The sequence below is a fragment of the Serinus canaria genome, chromosome 5 (assembly GCF_022539315.1).
Source record: "Serinus canaria isolate serCan28SL12 chromosome 5, serCan2020, whole genome shotgun sequence".
Taxonomy (NCBI): domain Eukaryota; kingdom Metazoa; phylum Chordata; class Aves; order Passeriformes; family Fringillidae; genus Serinus; species Serinus canaria.
In genome coordinates this window covers 57,800,538-57,823,055 of record NC_066319.1, presented here as the reverse complement: position 1 = coordinate 57,823,055, position 22,518 = coordinate 57,800,538, and the positions used below count along the sequence as shown (strand labels likewise).

Here is a 22,518-nt window from a genome sequence, read left to right as displayed (position 1 = left end):
AAAAAGTGTGTTAAAATCATGTTATGATAAAGTTATTAATGCCCAGTTTGAAGGATGGCTCTTCCTCTTCACCCCCTTCTCCCCCTTGTCTTGGACACAGAGTCATCCCCATCCTTCCTTCCACACACATCCCCTCTCAAATCTCCAAGTTTAAAAAGTAGCCCAACCTCAAAGCTGGCTTTGACTTATCCTCCCAAATCCAAGCCCACATTCCATGACATTACTGTACACTATTTTTTCTGCAAGTCTCTTACCTGCTGGCACAGTAGGGACAAGACACCAAGACATCACTTTACCATGCTCTGTGTGAGAGCTGAGCCCGTTTCCCACACAGCACCAAACCTCTGCACTGAACTGAACATGAATTATTCCCTCTGGGTGCTCATCACAGGAGAAACTGGGAGTTTTGCAAACAGAATCACTTTTTAGACTTCACAACACACCACTAGCATGGAAAGCCCTTGTTTTACACACAGGGATGTAGGTGCAGAGACAAAAGTACCAATTTTCCAGGTATTTAACTGTGGTTTAGCACTTCCTATGTTCAAGGCACAGCTCTCAGTGTCTTCAGGGGTGGCTTGGAGAGCTCAAGCCATCCCCAAATCAAACCTACTGCATGTCTGAGTGGACCTCAGAGAACAAATCACTGATAATCCCTGACCACAGGGGATAAGAAACTTGCTTATCATCCCTCCTCCTGCTTTGGTTGCCTTGCCTGGCAATGAAACACTAACAAAGGCTTTGCTTTCTTGGAACAAAAATCAATCTCCTTAACAGAACCTGAGAGACCAAAACCTCTGGGACAGCATCATCAGTGAGATACAGGAGGGGAACCAGACCAAAATTATGTGGTGCAGACAAAGACACATCCTGTCTGTGTTAAAAAAAAAAAAAAAACCAACAAACAAAACCAAACAGAAACACAAGCAGCCACTTAGAAAAGTAGCCTCAAAATGCTACTTAAGAGATTACAAGAACATCAAACCAAACCCAGAGGGATCTGTAATACACAGAATTATTATGGAAGCTGAGGGAACACTCCTGGCTTTCAAGCACTTGTAATTCCTTTTCAAGGAAATGCTGGAATGCCAGGAATGTTCCCTGGCAAGGATCGATGCCAGCTGTGTACCAAAGGGCTGGGCTGTCCCTCCTCCTGTGCCACCTTCACTCTGAACCCCTCCACCTTCCTCTGCTCCCTTCTGGATCTGCTTCTTATCTTTCCAGGACACCAGCTGCTGTTCCTGTGCTTTTCCAACACTGAGCCACAGAATCCAGCTTTTTGCTGACTTGGTCACAAGCTGGGCTCATCAGCTTGTACCTGGAAGGATTTATCTTCCTACAAGCCTTGTGCAAGTCAGTTCCAAGGAGAACTTGTCAGAAAGGGTGAGAAGAATTATCACACCTTCCTTTAGCTGTTCCAAACATCCTTGTCAAGTCTAAAGTGAACCTTTGCATTCCTGCTGCAATTAATGGAGAAAGATAACCAGCTCCATAGGGTGCTCCATCCCATCCTAATTCAAATGCCTCACACAGATGGCAAGATGTTTTTCTGTGATTGCTAAGCTACATCTAAAAGGACTTTTCTTCCCTGATTTTTCTGAATGTCTCTAGGTATTTCTATAAACACAGTCTTACAACAAGAAGTTCCTCACTTTAAAATGCATTTTGTGAAATTTAATTCCTTTTGCTGCCTTAAAACCTCCCACTTGACCACTTGATGGTGCCCCCTTTGTCTCTTCATTCTGAGAAAGTGCTGAACTGCTCCCTTAAATCTTCTCGAGCTCCTGCTGCTTTCACATGACTCCATCCTGTTGTCTCCCTGTTAATCTCTGTTCCAGGTTGAAGGGTGTTCTTTACTTCCCTTTTCCTTGGACAGAAGTTGTTCCATATCTCTGGCCATCTCTGATGTCCTTGACTGTGCCTTTCTCTGTTTGCTTTATCTGAGATGTCCTTTCTGAGCCAGGGGAGCAGCATTGCACACAGCCTCATGCAGACACTGGGGATGTGCAGAAAAAGCCAAGTGATGCTTTCTGATTTGTTATCTGCTCTTACTAATAACCCTCCCATGCTGTTTTCATTTTTGAGCACCTCTGCAAGTATTGCCACAGCTTTTAAGGTTTCTTTTCTGGATTGCAGCAGCCAGCTCACAGCTTCTCTTTGTAAATGCTTTGTAAGATTATATTCCTCTGTCCATACTACTTTTAATGTCAGCTTGCATTTTACCATTTCATTAGTATCTCAAGATCCTTTCCTTACCATTTCCTCTCCACTTTCAACCACCCTGAGGGAAGGATCCTTGATAACACCCTGAATAGATGCCTGTCACTCAGCATCATGTCCTAACTGGTACTTCAAGGAAGATTAAACAAAAAAAATTTCAGGAGTCATAGAAAGCATCACAATAATTCCCTTGATTTGTGACTCATGGGAAATGTCTGGCTGTCAATGTGAGCTTAGGCCAAATTTCAACTCCTCTTGCCTCAGGCTTCCTCAGCTGTGAAACAAAAGAGGCATTTATAGTGCATGGCAGAGGCCAGGGAGCTTTGTCCAGCTGTTTCCAGGTTCAGCCTCCCAGGCTGCCAGAGCTCATGCATGTCCTCAGTGTGATCTCCTGTCTCCCTGAGATTTCTCCCAATGGACAATATCAAAGTGACTCTCCCAAAGGGACAGTTACTGTGACCATGGAAAAATAAAAAATTCAACCTTATATTCTCCTACTGAATCCAAAGCTGAGCCAGGGACTGAGAAGAAATGATCCCAGCCAAAACCAGGACATAAACCAAAGTTTATAGACTCCCTTAAAAGTTTATTCTCCTTTGTAAGTACCTTGTAAGTCTGCAGAGGATGATTTATATCCATTATAGCTTTTCATTTCAGATCTAATTACCCACTCCAGCAGCCTGGGCAGCCAAAGGGTGAGGTTACATAAACAGGGGATGTGATGGAAGGATAAACCACTGGATCTCCAAGCCAGATCCAGCAAGGATCCTTCTCAGAAGTCCCTCTCCAGCTCCCTTGTAGCCCCTTTAGGTACTGAAGGGCTGTTTTTCCTTGCTTCCCTGGCTATTCCCCTGACATCTCCAAGCTACACTGCACAGTTTGACAAAACCAGTCTTTCTAAGCCTTTGTTTCAGGATTCACTTGCACTAAGGGAGATTTGGGAGCAATTAGAGTGGCTTTTACAAAGCAGTCATTTTTCTATTTGCAGTTCACATCCTGATAGTAAATATGACAAAGGGGCACTAAACCTTTAAGTAGCTCAAAGTATTGCTGTGCTCAGAGCAAGGCAAACTGAAAGAGAAGCCAGAAGAATACTTATGCAGACCACATTACCAGAAACATTTAAGGGCACTGCAGTTATGAAGAAAAATTCTTACAGTCAGTTATTAGCCAGTAAGTGAAGCAGTTCATTGGCAAAGACACAGAAATACACAGCAGGCTACTGGAGCTCTTAGGGAAAATACAATTAACTTGGTAACAAAATTAAATATAGTAGATCTATAATAAGTGTGAGCAGCTTATAGTAAACCCAAAGGGAGTATTAAGAATTCAACCCATCAATCATCACAGCATGTAACCACCCCTGGACAACATTTTGAAGAACCTGTTTGCAATTTTATGCCTGTTCCAGTTACTATATGAATAAAGCTGATCCTTGATTGATTTTTACTGCTATGACTCCTTGAATTTCAGCTCTTCACACTAGTGATTTAATTTCACATTTGGATATTCTTGGACTTGCCAACACATGTGAGCTGCTGCAGTGTTGTTGCAAACCCATTGGGCTATTTCCACCTCTGCCAAACAAACTTTGACAAGGTTTTCACCAAAATGGGACTCACTTCCTCCACCTGAAAAATCTGGATAATGGTTTCACTTCTAATTATGGACAACTGGAGACCTAAGGCTGCCTAATGGAAATGTGTTGGTAGTGCTGCAGCCACCTCTCCTTTTGCCTCAGCCAAAGTAATCATGAGTAATGCCACAAACTTGGTGAAGTTTTTATCTGGGTAAAATCCCAGCAGGAGGAAGATGCATCTCCAATCATTCTAAAGAAAAAATATATCCATAAGATTGCAGCTTACAGAAATCAATCCTGTGGAAAACAAATTGCTGCCTGCTCTGTTTCACCATGACAATCCAGTCTGGGCTCTGCAGTGCTGATTTGAAATTGCAGCACGTTCACTCAGCAGCTGTTCATTCTGCACAGGGTCCCTTTGCCATCACAGGACAGAGAAACTCATCCTGTCCCACACCTTCAACCATGAGAGGTGACCTCAAAATGCAGCTCCCTGCTTCATCTGCCCTGACAACCACGGATCAGTTTGTTTCTCTCACCATGGGTGAAGCTCAGCACTGACAGAGTTCTGACCTGAGTCCTCTGCTGCTCCTGCCAGCTCAACCCCTCACAATCCCAGATGAACTGAATTTTTCCATGTGTTCCCCTGGAAAAGATAATGCTCTATCCCTTCTGTTCAAGACCACCTCATCCCAGGGAGTCACAAGTGTCTGTAAGTGGAAATCTCTGCTCCAAAAGGCCCCGAGGCTCTGTGACCATTCCAAAGTTCACCTTGTACTTCCAGAGCCCTCCAGGGATGTGCAGCCCCAACCTGTGCTGGTTCCTTTGCCCCAGAGAAATGTGGAGAAACTGCAGTTCCTAGGAATTCATACAAGGGGGAGGAGATGTGTTACATCCCAGGGGCTGGAAAACTTCAGGAGCACTTGAGAGGTCAAGTATTAGCCAAGGCCAACTCTGCCTTCCTTCTCCCTGGCAGCTTCCCAGCTCCTCCTCACTCTGGCCAGGGCTGGGAAGGGTCTGATGCTGCCCAGGGTCTGATGAAAACAGTCTTGGAGAGGAGGTTTGGGCTTCTTCTCATACTCATCTCCATTCAAATCAGGGAAAGTGCTACAGTGAAATTCCCACAGCTGGGAGCATTTTAAACTCCATTCTCCAGCCAAGAAAATTCCAGAGAGGAGCTGGAATTGTCACCCAGCAGGCAGGGGAGCCTGGGAGACCTGTGGGAGGAGGAGCTGAGGAGCAGGAGGGACAGATTTTGCTGGAGATGTTTTGATCCCAGCACTGTTTCCTTTGGAAATAACAATCCAAGGCTCGCCTCCTGCAGTTTCCTCTCAAGGTCTGCTCAGCAATCACCCAGAAAGCAAAAAAAAAAAAAAAAAAAAAAAAAAAGGCCACAGCCCTCTAACCATTTGTTTTCCAAAGCATTATTCAGGGGAAAAGCTGCACCAGTTGCTCTCTAGGGTGAAAAAAAACTAATTTCCATTCCCATGGCATTTGGAAAACACATTTATTGCACCCTCCAAAAAGCCCTCCCAGCACCAGGAGTGTGGCACAGACCAGTGGTGAGAGCAGTAAAAGAAAAATTACATTTTACAATCCACAGGACATGGCACCAGCTCAGGAAATGCAGAGCATCCTGCAGGACAGCCCAGAGCAGCCTTTATCAGCCTGAATTGTCCTGCTGGATCCCTCCAAGGACTTGAGCAGCCTTTTCTCTCCCCATTTACACTGCTCAGGGTGGCATGAGCTGCTTCCTTTAGCAGAACCAAACCTTATCTTCCTTTTTTTACCACTCTTCCCCTGCCTTCACCACCAACACTCAGTCCAAGGACTGGCAGTAGATCAAGGAAAGAATCTGCAGGTTCTCAGGTTTATTTCTTACCCAGGTAATTCCCTAATCCAAGTGCACAGCAGTGCAGGGTCCACGGGGGTGCTCCAGCAGACATTCCCAAGCTTCCCCTGCTGGAGAGGCTCCTTCATTCTTGGGAGAAACCAAACCCTGGGAGCTGTGCAGGTGAGATGAGGGGGGCAAAGATGCACCCAGGGTGGGTCCTGCTCTCTGCAAAGGTCTTTCATGAATACAGCTAAATAAAGCCATGAAACATTGCTGCTTGATCTCTTTGGAGGAAGGCTGTGCTGCTGCTCAGAGTTCTGATGGCTCCCCTGGCACTTGGCAGGTTTTTAGGAGCAGAAAAAAAAAATCCTGTTTCCTGTGAGCAGGCCCAGCCATATCTATGTTAAAAAATGCAATGTGCATGCTCTCAGGGAAATGCTCAGCTGTCACAGCAGAGCAGGTCACAGCAGCATTTCATCCATGGACTCTAGAGCTGCTGGTGGACATCATCTGCTTCATGGGCAGTTAGTGCCTCTTGTCTGTACCCAGCAAATTATTTCATTTGGGTCCATTACTATTTTGAAAGGACTCTGTGCTTTTAAACAGACCATTGAAACAGTGGTTCAGTGCCCAGCCTCACCAGGAGCCACCACAAACTGACAGAGGGGCTGCAGGACAGTGTGAACAGTGTGGCCATGACAGCAGTTGGTGACATCCTGCTGCAACATCCCCATCCCAAATGAGAGCTTCTCCAGGAGAGCAGCAGAAATCTCTGATTGAGACAAGCTGCTCCTCAGCAGCACCTTCTGATCCACATTCAGACCCAGGGTGTTCTCTGTGCCCTGAAACACAAACAGCACTCACAGCCAAAGCTGTGACACCAAAGCTCTCCAGGCCCTTAGCTGAAGCTCTCCTGTGGCAGCATGTAAAACCCAAGTTGGACCAACATCCTTATTTTTTTTTTCTGGGATCTCTCCTCTCTCTTACATCTGGTCCTACAGATCATTGCAAACATCTCTAAAGCAGAAATCATTATTATCTTACCCAGAAAGGCTGTGGCTGACCCACCCCTGGAAGTGCTCCAGGCGAACTTGGATGGGCCTTGAAACAACAAGGTGTAGTGGAAGGTGCCCATGGCAGCGGGTGGAACTCATGGTTTTTAAGGTCCCTTCCAACCCAAACCATTCTGTGATTTGTGATTTTAGGACACCATGTCACTAGCCAAAGCTGTTTCATGAAAGGAACCCCCCAGGCCACCACTTCCCCTCAGCCTGAACCCCACCTGGATCCCAAATCAGCTGAATCTGCAGTGGAGTTGAGAGGAATGACAGATTTGTCTTTACAAACAAGCTGTGGGTCTGCTGGTAGATCAAACCAGCACTGGGAGGTAAAAGAAACAATGGGAAGGATACCACTGATTGATGAATGGAAAAAGATATTTGCTTTTGCAAATAAACTGTAGGTTGGCTGATAAATGAAACTGGACATTGAAAGATGAAAGAAACAATGAGGAAAAACCCCTAAATTCCGTAAGAATTGAAAGTTAAAAAGGAGGGTTATACATTAGAGGGAAATCTCTGGTATCAGGCATTCTGGGAAGTCTGAACCTCTCAAGTACCTCAGCCAATGGGGAAAGAGAGAAGGGAAATGTGGCTGGGAAATTGGGATAAAAAGGAGACTGAGCCCTCCAAAAATGTGAGAGACCCCAGGGCAATGCCCCATGGCCTCTCCCTTTATTCAAATAAAGTAAAAGTGCTCCTCTGTCTCCTTTTTGGACATCAACCTCTGATGTTTGTGGATGAATTTTCCTGACAGAGTGAAGGATGCTGGATGAGCCAGGAGGAGAAGCAAGAGGCAGATCAGCTCCCCCTGCTCCGTGTGTGAGACTTGGCAAGTCTGTGACTTGCACTTCCAAAGGCTGCTGAAAGAAAAGGGCCTGATTTGCCTTGAAGCAGTGGGAGTTCAGGTTATGTGCAGCCTCCCTCTTTGCCTTGAAAAGCATCTGTTAATAGAGAGGAGTTGGAGGGGAGCAGCAGACAAAGAGACATCACAGGCACCATCCTCCCCACCCGCCTGCCAGGAGGGTTTCTCATGCAGCCCACGCCTGTGATGTGCCATTCTATTCCATGAAAAGAAGGGAAAATGTCAACTTTAGAACATCTTGGCTATTTCCAGAGGTGCAATGCTATTACAGAGCTGAGATGACGTGCAGCAGAGGCTGCTGCCTGTTCCCAAGAAGCAGCTCAGGACCCAGCTCTTGAGGAGTCACCTGAGTAAAAATAAAAATCCCAGAGCAAGGCATCAGCCTTAGCCCCTTTTAGCCCCTTTTAGCTCCTTTTAGCCCAGATCTCATCCTGAGGTGCCACTTGTTGACCAGAGCACAGGGGAGGGGATGGTGAAGGGCTCTGACCCCGTGTGACATTTCCACACTCTGGCATCCCAAAGGCCACGTGTCCCAGGGCAGCCACCAAATTTGTTGTCCTGCCTGTAACTCATTTTCCTGTTGCATCTCTAGCCACAGAATAAATTCAGGCCTCATTTCCTGCGTCCCAGGTCACTCCTCAACAAATGGATCATCATTCCCCCTCCAAAGGAGCTTTAAAAAGATCTACTAAACCATTTGCTCTCTGGTCCTTCCTGAGATGCTCCAGGTATCCACTTCAGCATCCAATTTCTCAGGACACCAGCATGGCAACAACTCCCTCCTGACAGGGGATATTGTTTTAAAGGACAGAAAAATTAAATGTTACACACAGGTTTTCCTTCAGCACTGGCAAAGAAAATCCCTTCAATCTGAAATATGACACATCCTGATCAGGTGCAGGGAAAAAAAATAAAGAACCAGATCAGAGGAATTTTGATTTCATGTGGATACAAGATAAATCATCATCCAGGGCAAGAAATGGGTAGGAATTGTAACTCCTCTTTGCTTTTACAGCACATCAGAGACCTGTGAGGGCTGAGATGGCTCCATAGCTCCTGAGCCTCCCAGGCTCCAATTACCCCTCTCCCTGCTCTCAGTATCAAAGGCAAAAAATTGCTTTCTTCATGCTAAATGATCTGCAGGGTGGAGCAAATGGGCAAAGGGACTTGGAGAAACGAGCATGGGCTCTGCTGTGCCCAGGTCTCAGCTCCTTCAGAGGAGGAGGGAGCACAGGAGGAAGGTGTGGGGCTGAAGGGGCTGAGTTTTGCACCTCACCCACCCTCTGATGAGCTGGCTATTTGCTTTAGTAAACCAAAAAAAAATTATTCTGTGCTCAATTTGGTCTTTGGACCCTCCAATGTACCAGAGAGGAAGAAACAAACTGAGAGAAAAATGCTTTTGTCTTCTGACACTTCCATTTAGGAAAAACACCCTGCAGCACTGGCTGTCGTGGGCAGAGGGACATGAGCATGTCAGGGGACTTTTCCTCTTAGAATAGGAAAAACCAAGGCTGAAGAAATTAATTTGGTGGTGGATCACTTAGCAATCCTGTGGCATGGGACCTTCAGCCTCTACATCCCAGCCAGGGCTTGGCTTCTCGTGCCCTGCTGCTCTCCTAAAAGCAGAGACATCTTTTTCTCTCCTGACACAAGTTTCCCTCCTCCCTGGTAGCACAAGAGCTGCCAGGATGCTCAGCCATGACCAAATATCTGTCAGGTACTTTTACCTATCCAGGGCATGCCCTCCCCATCCTTTAAATCAACTTAAAATGGATTTGTGGAAGGTGTCCCTGCCCAGACACTTGACACTTGCAGTGCCTCTTGTAGTTCCATGGCCATGCAAATGTTTCCATTGCTGCCTGAGATGTGGCAGGTCCAGCCAGCTCCATGGCAATGTCCCAGGCTTTGCTGGATGCAGATTTTAATTAATCTGCAGCATCTCCAGTGCTCAGGTTCACTTGCTAAATCCAGGCTGATCACTGCACCACTTCCCTTCTCCACTGCATCAATTTTTGATGTCTTATAAACTCATTTGCTGCTGACTAGACCCAAAATTACATATATTGCTTCAATTTTGTCTTTCAAGCAGTGGCCATGGGTTTATAACCTCAGGAACAGCCAGGTGAACAAGAGCCCTTCCTTCACTTCACCATTCTTCAGATTCAATGTTCAGCCCACAGAACCACATTAAACCACATTTACATTTTATTTCCATAGTTGAGATCCCTCTTCCACAGAAAATTCCCAAACTGTGGTTTTCTCATGAGCACCAGTGCCAGGGCTCAGGGTTTGCCACGGCAGTGAAGCTCACAAGAAATCCAGAGTGAGATTTTAGCTCCAGGTTTCTGTCAGGCTGGGGTGTCCAGGAGAGTCTTGTGCAGATTCTAATAATGCGGAGCACCACAAGCCCTGCTGTGGCTCACCAGGTAAATATGAAATTATAACATCTTTTTCCTATTTCCTGTCTCCTCAAAGTCTGTACTCTGCTATCCAAAAAAAATCCCCCCATGCCTCAGTATTTCCACAGCCTCATCTCCTTTCCACACTCAGATGTTTCAGAGTAATAGCTGTGTATTTTTAAGCCCAGCATGCTGACAGCAAAACAAACATCCAATTAAATACTTATTTTTAATAGCTTCTGTACAGCTTGCATGCAGCCAAATCCCTTGATTAGCCCTTTGTTTTTCATTTTTGCATTTTCAATTCTAGAGGAAAGTCTTCCCTGGACTGTGCATCCCCTCCTGCAGCCCCTGGCAGTGTCCTCCTGCCCAGCAGGCAGATCCTGTGAGCCCTGGTGGCTTTGGAAGCTTTTTCTGTCACTCCCAGCAAACCCAGCAAAGCTCTGCCACCTTTTCTCATGCAATCCATGGCCCAGAGGAGCTGCAGACCTGGCACCCTCCTGCCCAGAAATAAATCCCACGTGCCCAGCACTGAGGCACAGCTTAGCTTTCCCTCATTCCAGCCTGGATTCAATGATGCATTTTACTTCCTCCCTCCTTTCCATTTTAAACCCAAGGCCAGAGTATTTTTTTATGCAGGTCTCCTTGGACCTGGCTGTGTCCTGAATATAATATCAATTTTTTTTCCTTGTTAACTCTTCACTCCTGCTCCTGCTGAAGTGGGAGCAGCTCCAAACTCCTCTGGGATGCAGGACTGACATTGCTGGTGTGTTATTTAATCTCACAAACAGCTCCTGTGCCCAAATTACCTTGTTTGTCACCACAAAACCATCCTGGCTGTTCACAGAACAGTGCAGCTCCCTCTCTGCAGCCCTGCTGCTGCTCCTGTAACAAAAATCCAATTTCTGGGTATTTCAGTTGAATTTCAGCCTATATCCAAGTGAGATTTAACCAGACAGGAATGTAATGCAATAAGTCAGGGGAATGGAAGACTGTTATTTGCTATTTTTTTAATATTAAAAATGCAAAGTATAAGTAATCTGGGATAAAAAATTAAATCAGAAATCCTGATATTGCTTCCATAATTGCAGATTAAGTTATGGAAAAAATAAAGCACAACTCCATGGGCAGATGAATTCCAGAGGCAAACCAATAACTTTAAAAGGGCATATTGACCAGCAAGAATGAGCCTTGGGAAAAGAGCTAAAACTGAAAAAATAGCTAATTGACAAATTATTTAAAATAAGGATTTTTCAGCTTCTTGATCTAAAGTACAGTTAAATGCAGTGATCTAAACATTTTGACTGCAAATCCCTGGTCCAGTTACAGCCTGATCCTGGCAAATATTTTCATTATTGAGACTTTGCCTGTGTAAGAGAAGATGTTTTAAATTTACATCAGACACTCTTGATTTAATTCTGAATTTCCTTTTATATCAGTACAATCACGTTTTTTGCAGGGATTTAAATTTTTTTAACACACTACAAATTATCCCTCCATTAAAGAAAAATAAAACCTGTTAACATCATCCTCCTTTGTTGCCCAGTTCCATTTCCTCTGCCTCAGATGAAATCCTTAGTGAAGAGCCTCATTGACTGCACTTTGCCCTTCCAGTCACTTTATAATAAAGATCTGGAAAATCAGTAAAAGTACAGCTTCACTCCCAAATGCTGGCCCAACACAGAGGTTAACACTCCTCTTCATGCACCATGTGCAATACCCAGGAGTTTTCTGGGGATATTTTTGGGAAAGGACAGCCAAAAGCTGCCATTAATCTCCATTTATGTCCCTGCACAGCCCAGCACTACCAGGAGCTGCTCAGGTCTTTGGCAACTTTTTAGTGCCAGAGAACCACAGAATCTTTTAGGTTGGAAAAGCCCTCTGAGATCAGATCCAACCTTTCCCCCAGCACTGCCAAGGCCACCACTGAGCCCTGTCCCCAAGTGCCACATCCACAGGGCTTTAAAATCCCTCCAGGATGGGCACTCCACCACTGCCCTGGGCAGTGTGTTCCAGTGCTTAACAGCCCTTTTTGTAAGGAATTTTTCTTAATATCCAACTCAAACTTCCCCTGGTACAACATGAGGTCGTTTCCCCTTGTCCTTGTTACCTGGGAGAAGAGAACAACTCCCCCACCCATGAATGGTCCTGCCTGGGCATCAAGGCTCTGCTGAGCAAGGTCTTTCAGCCCATGCTAAGAAGTGTTTTCTGGACAGAAGCAGAGCATGGCACATTTCCATCACTCTGGGAAGAGATTTTTACCAGGAAATTGGGGCTCTTCCCTGCAGCCACGGGAGCAAATCAGTCCCAGCTAGCTGCTCCCCAAGCTTGGCTGGAGGAACCCACAAGATTCGCCCGCCCCAGGTTCCCTCAGGAACCCCAGGTGGTGGTGCCGTCTGTGGCGTGGGTGGCACAGGCGAGGAGGAGACCACGAGGAGTCCAAGGCAAAGGAAAAAGACAGGACACTTGCATGGCTGTCAAGGAGGCTTTATTCCTTAATGGTTCCAGAGGAAAGTGACAAAGGAGACAGGCTTGGCAGGGGGAGCTGATACAGGGAGTGGATGTGGAAGGGGTAAGACTCAAAGTAACCAATAAGAATAGGGTAGGAGAGGAACGAACAACATATCTGAACCAATAAAGGTCATACATGGGAGGGGAAAAGCCCCGGGGGCAAATCATACAGCACAGTAAGAGTGACAGACATGGAAAAATCTCGAACAAAAGGGGGGGGGTGGTTACAGTGAGTGACAAGGGGAGTAGGTGGCACCACTGGGAGGGGAGAGGCCTTAAAAGGGCAGGGAGGGAGGAGGGAAGGATCACTGGGTTTGATGGGCAGGCAAGTGGCGGGAAAGGAAAGTAACAGACAACCTGGGACAAACCATCATGAGGGGAGAACATAGGGGGAACCAAGGACCAAACCATTTTCTTAACACAAAACAACTAACACAACTAATAATAACAAATCTTTAAAAACACAATGCCACAGGAAATCAGACAAGGAGCTAAGCCAAAAAGACTTAAAGTAAATCAGAAAAAAACCATAGTGCCTGGGAGGAGGAAAACTTGGGTTGCAAACACCACGTGGGTGCCCTGCAGTTCTCATTAAGAAAGGAAACATTTCTGCTGGGAACATCTCCGTTGACTCCCTGCTGCTGGCTGAGACCCAAACCCTTCCCTTGGGATGGCATCACCACTGGGGGAAAAAAGGGGAGACCTCTGTGAGCCTTAAGGAAGCTGAGAGTGAGCTGAAATTCCCTGTGCACTGAAATTCTGTGCACCTTAAGGTGCTTGTGACCCCCACATGTGCCAGGGGTTTCACAGGGGGGAGGATGAGATTTGCCTCAAATAAAGGAGGTGGTTTTGTGCCTGGCCCTGAGCACAGATCCTGCTGTGTGCTTTTACCACCAGGACATGCAGGGAATGCCTTTGGTTTGTCCTTCCCAAAGAAGTGGATGAAAACAACCCCAAGCTGGGCTGTCTGTGCTGCTCTGCACAGTCAGGGTCCAGTTTGGGACTGAAATAGGCTGAGCCTTGTGCCAGGCTTATCCCTGGGCTTGGCTCAGGAACCCACACAGGGCAGGAACCCCAGTGATTTCCAGGACATCCAGCTTGTCCTCTCCATCAAGCCACATATAAATGCTGAAAATGCTGGAATTCTGCAGCCTCAGAACAGCTCCACACATGCTTTTCTTGGGGTTTTTATATGGGTTTTTCTGGTTTTTTTTTTGTTGGGCTGGGGTTTTTTGTTTGTTTGGTTGGTTAGTTTGGATTTTTGTTATTTGGTTTGGTTTTTTTCTTTTTTTTTTTTTGGTGTGGGTTTTTTTTTTTGTTTTTGTTTTTGTTTTTGTTTTGGATTTTTTTTTTTCTTTTTTTGGTTTGGTTTGTTTTTATTATGTGTTCTTCTCTCCCCCCTTTTCACAAGCCCCTGGCTTGGCTGGCAGAGTCAGGGACATTAGAAGGAGACCAGCTGATGGACAGAGGCTCAGAGTGAGGCAGCGAGATCACAGAGAGTAATTTCCTAAGGAAATAGACCTAGGGGGAAAAAAAACCCCAAAAAACATTGTCATTGTTTATCTTCTTTCAGCAGGTCTTGTTTCTTCACTGGAAAAAGCCAGCAGTGCAGCAAACAGCTTCATGAATATACAGATTGTTTTTGGCAACTACCAATTAGCAGAGATTGTGTTCAAGCATTCCCCAAGCAGCTATTTCCCTGGGAATTTCTTGTTTTGAACAAGCCATTTTCCATTAGAGAAAACACACACAGTGACAAATAGCTCCTGCTGGCTCTTGTTAGTGGGGGGAGATGGGAGAAGGGCAGGAAGACACCCTGGTACTGTGGGGTTGGAAGATGTGGGCACAGAGAAATCAGAAACAGGACAAAACAAAGAAAAAGTGTCCTGGTGAGCCCAGAGATGTCACTGTTGGGGCACATTGCTGCCACTGCAAACCAAGTGTCTGAGGTGGGAAATGGGGCTGTGTGTTCTTTGTCCATCTGTCAGAGCTGGGCTGTTCTCTTCTGTTCATTGGCAGTTTTTTCTTTATCTCTGCCACAGCCAACCCTCCCTCCAGGAGATCTCTGCTGTCCAAGGCCACTGAGTGTCCCTGCAGGGCTGATCAAATTCCACCATCCCATGGGGAGATGCTCCACCCAGGGGAGGAGCCAAGCATTCCTACCTGGATCCAATCTGCCCTGGGAACAGCCCAGCAGCCTTTGCCCACTGCATTCCCAGAGGAGCAGCTTTCTGCTGCCCTGCATTCCCAGAGGGAGAGCAGGTCCATCTCCAGCAGCCCTGGAGCTCCAGAGGAAAACTCCCCCCTTGTGCAGGATCCCTGCTCCAGCAGAACCACAGCTGGCACTGCAGGAGGGCTGAGCCCCCCTGGGATGGGACTGTGCCACCACCCTGAGACCCCTGGGATGGGACTGTGCCACCACCCTGAGCCCCCCTGGGATGGGACTGTGCCACCACCCTGAGCCCCCTGGGATGGGACTGTGCCACCACCCTGAGCCCTCTGGGATGGGACTGTGCCACCACCCTGAGCCCCTCTGGGATGGGACTGTGCCACCACCCTGAACCCCCCTGGGATGGGACTGTGCCACCACCCTGAGCCCCCCTGGGATGGGACTGTGCCACCACCCTGAGCCCCCCTGGGATGGGACTGTGCCACCACCCTGAGCCCCTCTGGGATGGGACTGTGCCACCACCCTGAGCCCCCCTGGGATGGGACTGTGCCACCACCCTGAGCCCCCCTGGGATGGGACTGTGCCACCACCCTGACACACAGGGGCAGGGCATGGTCTGACTCTGGCAGTGCTGGTTTGTATCTCTGCATTGTTTATTTTGTTTTCTTCCCTAATAAAGAACTTGTCACTGTCATATTTTCTGACAAATCCCTTCACCAAGATTTCTTCTCCTGGTCAGCTGAGAAGCCTCAGAGATAAATGAAAACAATAATTATTTGATTGCTTCTCCTGTGTTTGCTGCCTTGGAATGTGGTCTGGAGATTGTTTATCCAACAGGTCATTGTTTGATTGGTTTCATGTGAATTGTTTTTATTTAATGACCAATCCCCACCAGCTGTGTCAAACTGAGGAGTCAGTCACCAGTTTTTCATTCTCATTCTTGTTAACCCTTCTGTCTGTATCCTTTCTCTTTCTTTAGTCTAGTTTTAGTATAGCATTCTTTAATATAATATAAATATAAAATAATAAATCAGCCTTCTGAGAACATGGAGTCAGATTCTCAATTCCTCATCTCTCACCTCGTGCTGGGGACCCCTGCAAATACCACAAGAACTGTTATTCCTGCTTCCATATCTTTCCCTGAGAGCCCCTTAATTTCAGAATTATAACAATTCAGAGGGAGGGGGTTTGCATTTTCCATTTCAGGGGAGGCTCCTGCCTTCCTTAGCAGACACCTGGCTTTTCAAACCAAGACACCAAGGGACTTTGGGGTCATCCCAGCCTACACCCCTACTTCCAAGTAAATCCTACCCAAAAAGTGCCAGCCTGAGGGTCCCCATGTCTCCTATGACCCCTGAAAGCCCAGCCTGAGTCCTTGCACTGACCATGCAGCCTGGAGAAAGGAACACAACACTCAGTTCCTCTAAGCATCACTTCCAGCTTTGCCTGGGACACTGAATGAACACCAGCTCAGGGAGACAGGCACTCAGAGTCAGCTCTGATGGACAGCTTTTTATTCCCCAATGTTTTCCTTTAACAAAGTGCTACATTCCATAGTTACAGGATGAGGAGCTGCTCCTGTCCACCAGAGAAAACCACGAGGAAGCACAAGGACTGCTTACACCTCTCTGTGGAAGCAGAGCAGTCCAGAGAAGCCTCACCAGAGTGAACATCTGGCCTCAGAGACACCTTTAGGATCAGCAGCTGTGTGATGGAGGGGCATTCTGAGAGGGCAAGAGCTGCCAGGCAGGCTGGTTCCTCCTGTCAGAAATGGGGCTGGAGATGCCAAAGCTGCTGTGCACTGATGCTGTGCAGTGCCTGCAAGGAAATTCTGCCTTGTGCTATCAGGAGAATGCAAAAGGGAGGTGAGTGCTGGTCCTGTGTGGAGTCCAGGGGTTGTTATTGCTGCAGGGGCATTGCTGGGCCAATGTCACCACCCTCAGCACTCAGGGCCCTGCAGTTCACCCAGCACTGAGGATGAGGAGGGCCCTTCTTGGCTGCTTTCCATGCTCTGCCTCTTCCAAAAGAAGCTGCTGGTTTGGCAAGGCAGAGGTGAAGATTCAGTCAGCAGTGTTGGGCCACTGGAGCTCCAGCTCCCACCTGAACCCCCCATCCCCTCCCTGCTGCCACCTGATCCCCCAAGGGAGTGAATCCAACTCCAGGAGCTGTGGGGAGGATATTTTTCAGAGTCCAATCCACTGGCCTTGGATGAGAAGGGAAGGGGCTGAGTGGTGCTGGTGCTTCAAGGATCTGCAGAACCTGCAGGAAACTCTGAGTTCCCAAGGCTCCCACAAGCTTCCCCCAAGCCACAGCTGGCTCTGACTGCCCACCTTGCTTCCAGGTTAACCTGAAGACATGGGGACTCTCCAGGGCTGACCAAACTATTCCACAGAAAGCTCCCCTCCAGATGGCCAGCAGCTGCCATCTCTGCTGCCCAGCAGTGCTCAGGTCCCATCCTTGGGTGAAGATTTCAGAGCCAGAGCCAGGTCTGGCAGTGCAGACAGATCACAAGAAAAACCTTTGGGAAATCCACCTAACTCCTAAGGCTGAGACAGAGAGCCCACACTGAACTGTGCATGCAGCTGGGCCTCCCTTCCTTGTGGACTTCCAGCATCGAAGCCACCCCTGCCATGTCCTCTCTGGTCCTGAGGACACCAGGGCCCCTAGAGATGCAGTAAAACCCCACTTCCATCATTCTGACTGGCAGTGCTGCCTTTAATTCCTCAAGTTCATTATGCTGGAGAGGGAGAAGAGAGACAGGGAAACTGACTGACCCTGCAGAAAGGCAGTGTTTCCCAAACTGGGGATTTATTAGCACAACAAAAAGGCCACGGCACCTCCCCACTGCCCTTCCCAATCCATCTAACTGACAGCCCATCCACAAGGATCCTCCTGAGCTGCCCCAGCTGGGCTACTTAATCCTGCAGCCTTCCTCAGCCATCCCTCCTCCTCCTCCTCCTGACTGACCCAGCAGCTCTGGGTTTTATCAGATATTTCATCAGACACCCACCATGCAATCCCCACCATGCCCTACCAGGAATAAATCATCAAAGAGCCCAAGGGACAAGATTTCCCAATCCCCAAGAGTGAAGGAATGATCAGCTGGACTGTTAACACCTCCCAAGCACCTCCAAGCTCCAACAGACCAGCAGGAAATAGGGAGGGATCACTCTGGAGGGAAAACTTCATCTTGACTTGGAGTGCCCACTTACTGCCTGAATTTTGGATTTCATTGCCAGTCAGTGCCTGATAAAGATGTGGGGCTGCTTGTAGCAAGGCAAAATCCTCCTGGCTGATGCTTCAGGAACAAAAAGCAGAGATGCACTGTGGAGCCCTGGCTGGGGGTATGAAGTCCCCCCCAACCCCAAAAATGCTGTCTCCCCAGCCTGCTCCCCACGCACCCACAGGATGGATGACTGAGGTACCACACACAGCTGGTGGACTGGAAGACTGAGCATTAGAGCAGCATTTTGGAACCAGGGTGTGCCACCTGTCCTTGTCCAGGTGACCCAGTGGGTGACACAGGCTCAGGAGAGTGCCTGGGCTTTGCTGAGCAGGGGCTGTCCAGAGCTGACCATCACCTCTGATGATTTAATGTCCAGAGCTGACCCTGACCCTCTCAAGAGAGAGCTCTCCTCAGGAGGGGCTCCTGAAAGTCCTCCCTGCCTTGCAATCCTACTGTCAGCACTTCCACAAGACATTTCCCCACCATCTGACAGGCCTCTCCACCTCCACAGGGAACCAAATCCTGCTCCTGCCCCTCCTCAACCTCCCCTCCCTCCCATTCTCCAAAGGCTCAAAGGGATTGAATCTCAGCAGATGTGTGCTCTGCCCTTACTGTTCTGCTCACTTCTCGTCTGCCAACAGCCACTATTCCTTGCAGGAAGGATGATTCCCCACAGAACAGTGATTCCCACCTCAGAAACATGGATGCTTTGCATGTCAGATTAAAGTAATTCCACAGTGGGAAGCAGAGCCCAATAGTGCAGCCCTTTTCCTGGCTATTTTGTCAGCATTTCCGGGCAAAGCTGCTTTATTCTCCCCAGCTCAATGCCTCTGACACCTCAGGCACTGTGTCCCTCAGTACTCAGGACCAACAGGGCACCTCCACAACCCCCTGCACCCATCTGTGCTATGGATTCACCCTTCTCCTCACAGCCAAGGGTTCCCAGTGGGGTCATCTCACCCCCCAGAACTGACATCTCTCCAGCCGTCGCTGTTTTCCCACTGTTGGCCACAAATCCCTCAACAGTGACTGCACCTCTCCCCAACTTTAGTGCCTTTCTGTATCCCATGGTTTGGACACGAGTGGCCCAGGGAATCCATGGCTGCCCCATCCCTGGAAGTTTTCCAGGACAGACTGGATGAGGCTTGGAGCAACCTGGGCTAGTGGAAGATGTCAGGGCTGGCACCAAGTGCCTTGGAAGTCCCTTCCAACCCAAACCATTCTGTGATCCTGTGAGACAAGACCCATGCAGATCCCCCAAAGGTGCTGCTGTTCACGCAGCTTTCAGGGGCTGAAAATGCATTTTCCAGTGGGGTAAAGGAGTTCAGAGGCTCCACTCTCATCCCTGTGGGAATGCAGCTTTGGAAAGAGAAGAACCTGGAGCTAGTGTCCTTCCAAGAGGAGGCACAAGCTGGGAAGTCTCTGACCTGCCTCTTCTCTCACCTCCTTGCACACTGAGCAAAAGCCAAGAGATGCAGGCAAGAGCAGCCATCAGTAGATGAGTGCTGGTATTTATTGTGCTGGAACAGACAGTGCTGGTTGGAAATGGACAGGGAATTTTGAGGTGGAATCAATGCTGAGGCCATTCCTGTGTGTCTCCAAGCAGTGTGGAGCAGAGCTGAAGGAAGAAAGGGGTGAGAGTGGGGGCACCCAAGGGCAAAAATGTGCTTCAAACTGTATCAAGAGCCCTGTGCATGTGCACTTCTGGGGCAGCCAGGGGTACAGGCCAGGCTTACAACTCATTAATTAAGCAGAGCAGCTAATCTTAGCACTAAGGAACTCTAGCTCAGGTAATGTCACATTTAAAATGAATTGGACAGAAGTCATTCACAGTAAAGATTTCCATTCCTGGGATGGGTGGGAGCTATTGTTATGATTAGATTACTGCCAGCCAGGACCAAAACAGTACACCAGGGCAAGAGGAAAATAATCATCCACATGGATCAGCTCCAGCTGTGGCTCTGAATGAGGTGCCGGGGGCGAGTGTGAGATCTCCACTACTGTATCAAAACAAACACCACGGGTGGCACACGTAGAGCATAGCATTGTCATTGTCATTGGGCTGGGGACACACCCCTGCCCGGGGCAGGGCAGCCGAGGGAGCAGCGCTGCAGCAGAAAAGTCGCTTGTTCTTCTCCTCCCCCTCTCTTCCTCCTCTGAAAAGTCACGGGCTCTCCCTCCCAAGGGCACTGCAGTTCCAGTCAAAATTCATCTTCAGAGCTGTCGGCCAGGAGCATCACTCGGTCCTGCATGCTGTTAAATTCCCTCTGCTGGGGGAGGAGAACAAACATCAGAGAGGTGCAGGAAGGAAACAAATGCAGAGAATTCGGATGCCCCCATCCCGTAACCGAGGTGCCCCAGCTCAGACAGACCCCAGCCAGGCTGAGCTTGCCTTCCAGCCAGGAGGGTTCAGAGTTTCCATACCTTCCCTGACAGTTTCCATACCTTCCCCTGGCAGTTTCCATACCTTCCCCTGGCAGTTTCCATACCTTCCCTTGGCAGTTTCCATACCTTCCCTTGGCAGTTTCCATACCTTCCCTTGGCAGTTTCCATACCTTCACCTGGCAGTTTCCATACCTTCCTTTTGTGTCTCTTGGAGCCGTTTCTCCTCCGGCGATTCATCATCTTGATGCTGTAGAGCGCTCCCAGGATGAAGAGAGCTCCAGCTATTCCAACTCCCACAGGAACCAGCATCCCTGACATGTATCCTGCCTAAATGGAGGAGAGAGGAGCAGAGCAACACTACCAAAACCATCCTTTCACAGCCATTTTCACCAGCCAAGGACTGCAATTTATCCCTATGGTGGTTTCCTCAAAGTTGGATTTGAGTCCCCACCACCCTGCCTGCATGGGATGACTCCTCACTGCAGGATCCAGCTGGCCACCAGCACAACTCAGCTTTTTCTGACAGATTTTTACTGCTGACACCCTGCACTGTGTGCCTTTAGGAGAGGGACATATCTCTCAGAGATGGGCCACTGTGTTCTGGAATCCTCTTCTGGGTGGAGGGATTATAGAACAGAGGATGGGGCAAACGAGAGGGGCACACAGACTGGTGCTGGTAAACTCAGTTAGGAAGAGTCAATCAATGGGGTCAATTATTTCCAAGTGATTTGCTACACCAGCAACTGGTTGGGAATGGGGGGGAGGGGTGTGTGGTTTTGTTTGGAAGGAAAACCTTGGCTACCAAAGGAAGGTGATCTCGAGGTCTCCTTGGCTTTGTACTCAAAATCTTTGAGCCAAACGTTTTGGCTTTGCATGGTGTGAAAAATGAGTATTTTATGATTGGCTTTTGGCAAATATTAAAATGAATATTAGATGTGCTGTGTTAGAAAGTGATGCTGTATTAATTTTCTTAAGTAGTGTGTTAAATATAGTTTTAGGTTATAACATAATGTTAAAATAGAAACTGTGCTATGTAGGATACTTTTTCTAAAGAAAGGACTCACACTGAGATGGCAGCCACAGGACACCTAAACCTTTCAGAGAAGGAGAATTTATTGCCCCATTATCAAAAGGAATGAACTTCTTCCTGCCTTGCTCAGGCTTAAAGACTCCATCAGGAATCAGAGGAAGAAGCTGACACTGCCCAGACAGAATCCTGTGTTTGAATGGAATTTATGCATCATGTATGAGATGTATGAATATACAACAGGCTGTTGCTTTTAAGGGTTAATCCTCTGTTAATGTGGGTCCTTTTTCGGGCTTATTTTGCCCAGAAAAGGTACCCAGACTGTCTGTAACTTTGTTTCTATTGTTTCATATTGTCCTAATCCTAATTGTCCAAATTATTATTGCTCTAATTATATTGCTTTTTTTATAACAATTTTATCATTATCAAACTTTCAAAATTTTAAAAACAAGTGATTGGCGTTTTTCACACATGGGAAAGGGTCCCCTGCATGGCAGCAGGATGGTGACACCGAGGGAGAGCACTCACACCCTCAGGTGGCCTTAAGGGGAGCACAGTAAAATGAACCAGCCCTAATTCAATCACTGTGATCAGTGTGTTTGTACTGCCCATTAAAACAAAATACAGACAGCATGGCTAATCTAAAATTACACACCTAAACACTCTAAATCCTTAGGAAAATATTCCCAATACTTTATATTTTACTGCTTTAAAGAAAAAGGAACCCAATTTTAACGCATTGCCTCAGAATCCTCACCTAATTTGGGCTGGTGGGCTCAGCATTGCAAGGGAGGCAGGAACAGCCTGGCTCCCTCTGCAGCTCTGCCTCTGCTGTGCCACTACAGCCTCACCCTCTGCCTGCTAGACCCCCCAAAAATGGATTTTACACCTGCCAAGGGACACAGGCACCAATTGTGAGGAGTATCAGAGAGCTCCCAGCGAGACTCAGCCCATGGCTTACGAGCACCTGCCTTCACCTGTGCTCTCAAAATACAACACAGCATAATACAAAATACAACACACACCACAAGTACTTCTCTTCCATAACCCACTGAGTGGGAGGGGGGAAAAAAAAGCTATTCAGGTGCACTAGCCTGCCTGTGTACACTTACCTGGAGAATGACAATAACAGCTTTCATCTGGGGCAGGCACAAATTGGATCAGGGTTTGGATCAGGGCTTGGGTCAGGTTTGGATCAGAGTTTGGATTAGAACTGGGTCAGGGTTTGGATTAGAATTTTAGAC

At 47.7% G+C, this 22,518-nt stretch overlaps 1 protein-coding gene across 2 annotated transcripts in view; it reads right to left on the bottom strand.

The window, feature by feature from the left end:
- Positions 1-19,357: 19,357 nt before the first annotated feature.
- The window catches only part of ARMH4 (armadillo like helical domain containing 4), a 57,520-nt gene continuing 54,359 nt past the window's right edge, over positions 19,358-22,518 (bottom strand). Inside the window, exons 7-8 of one of the 2 annotated variants that reach the window (XM_030240720.2) lie at positions 20,440-20,574; positions 19,358-20,132 (exon numbers count right to left, since the gene is read on the bottom strand). In XM_030240720.2, coding sequence (XP_030096580.2) covers positions 20,064-20,132; positions 20,440-20,574 — 204 coding nt within the window. In that variant the 3' untranslated portion in view covers positions 19,358-20,063. The remainder of the gene's footprint in view (positions 20,133-20,439; positions 20,575-22,518) is intronic. The other variant, XM_030240718.2, reaches the window with a different exon arrangement.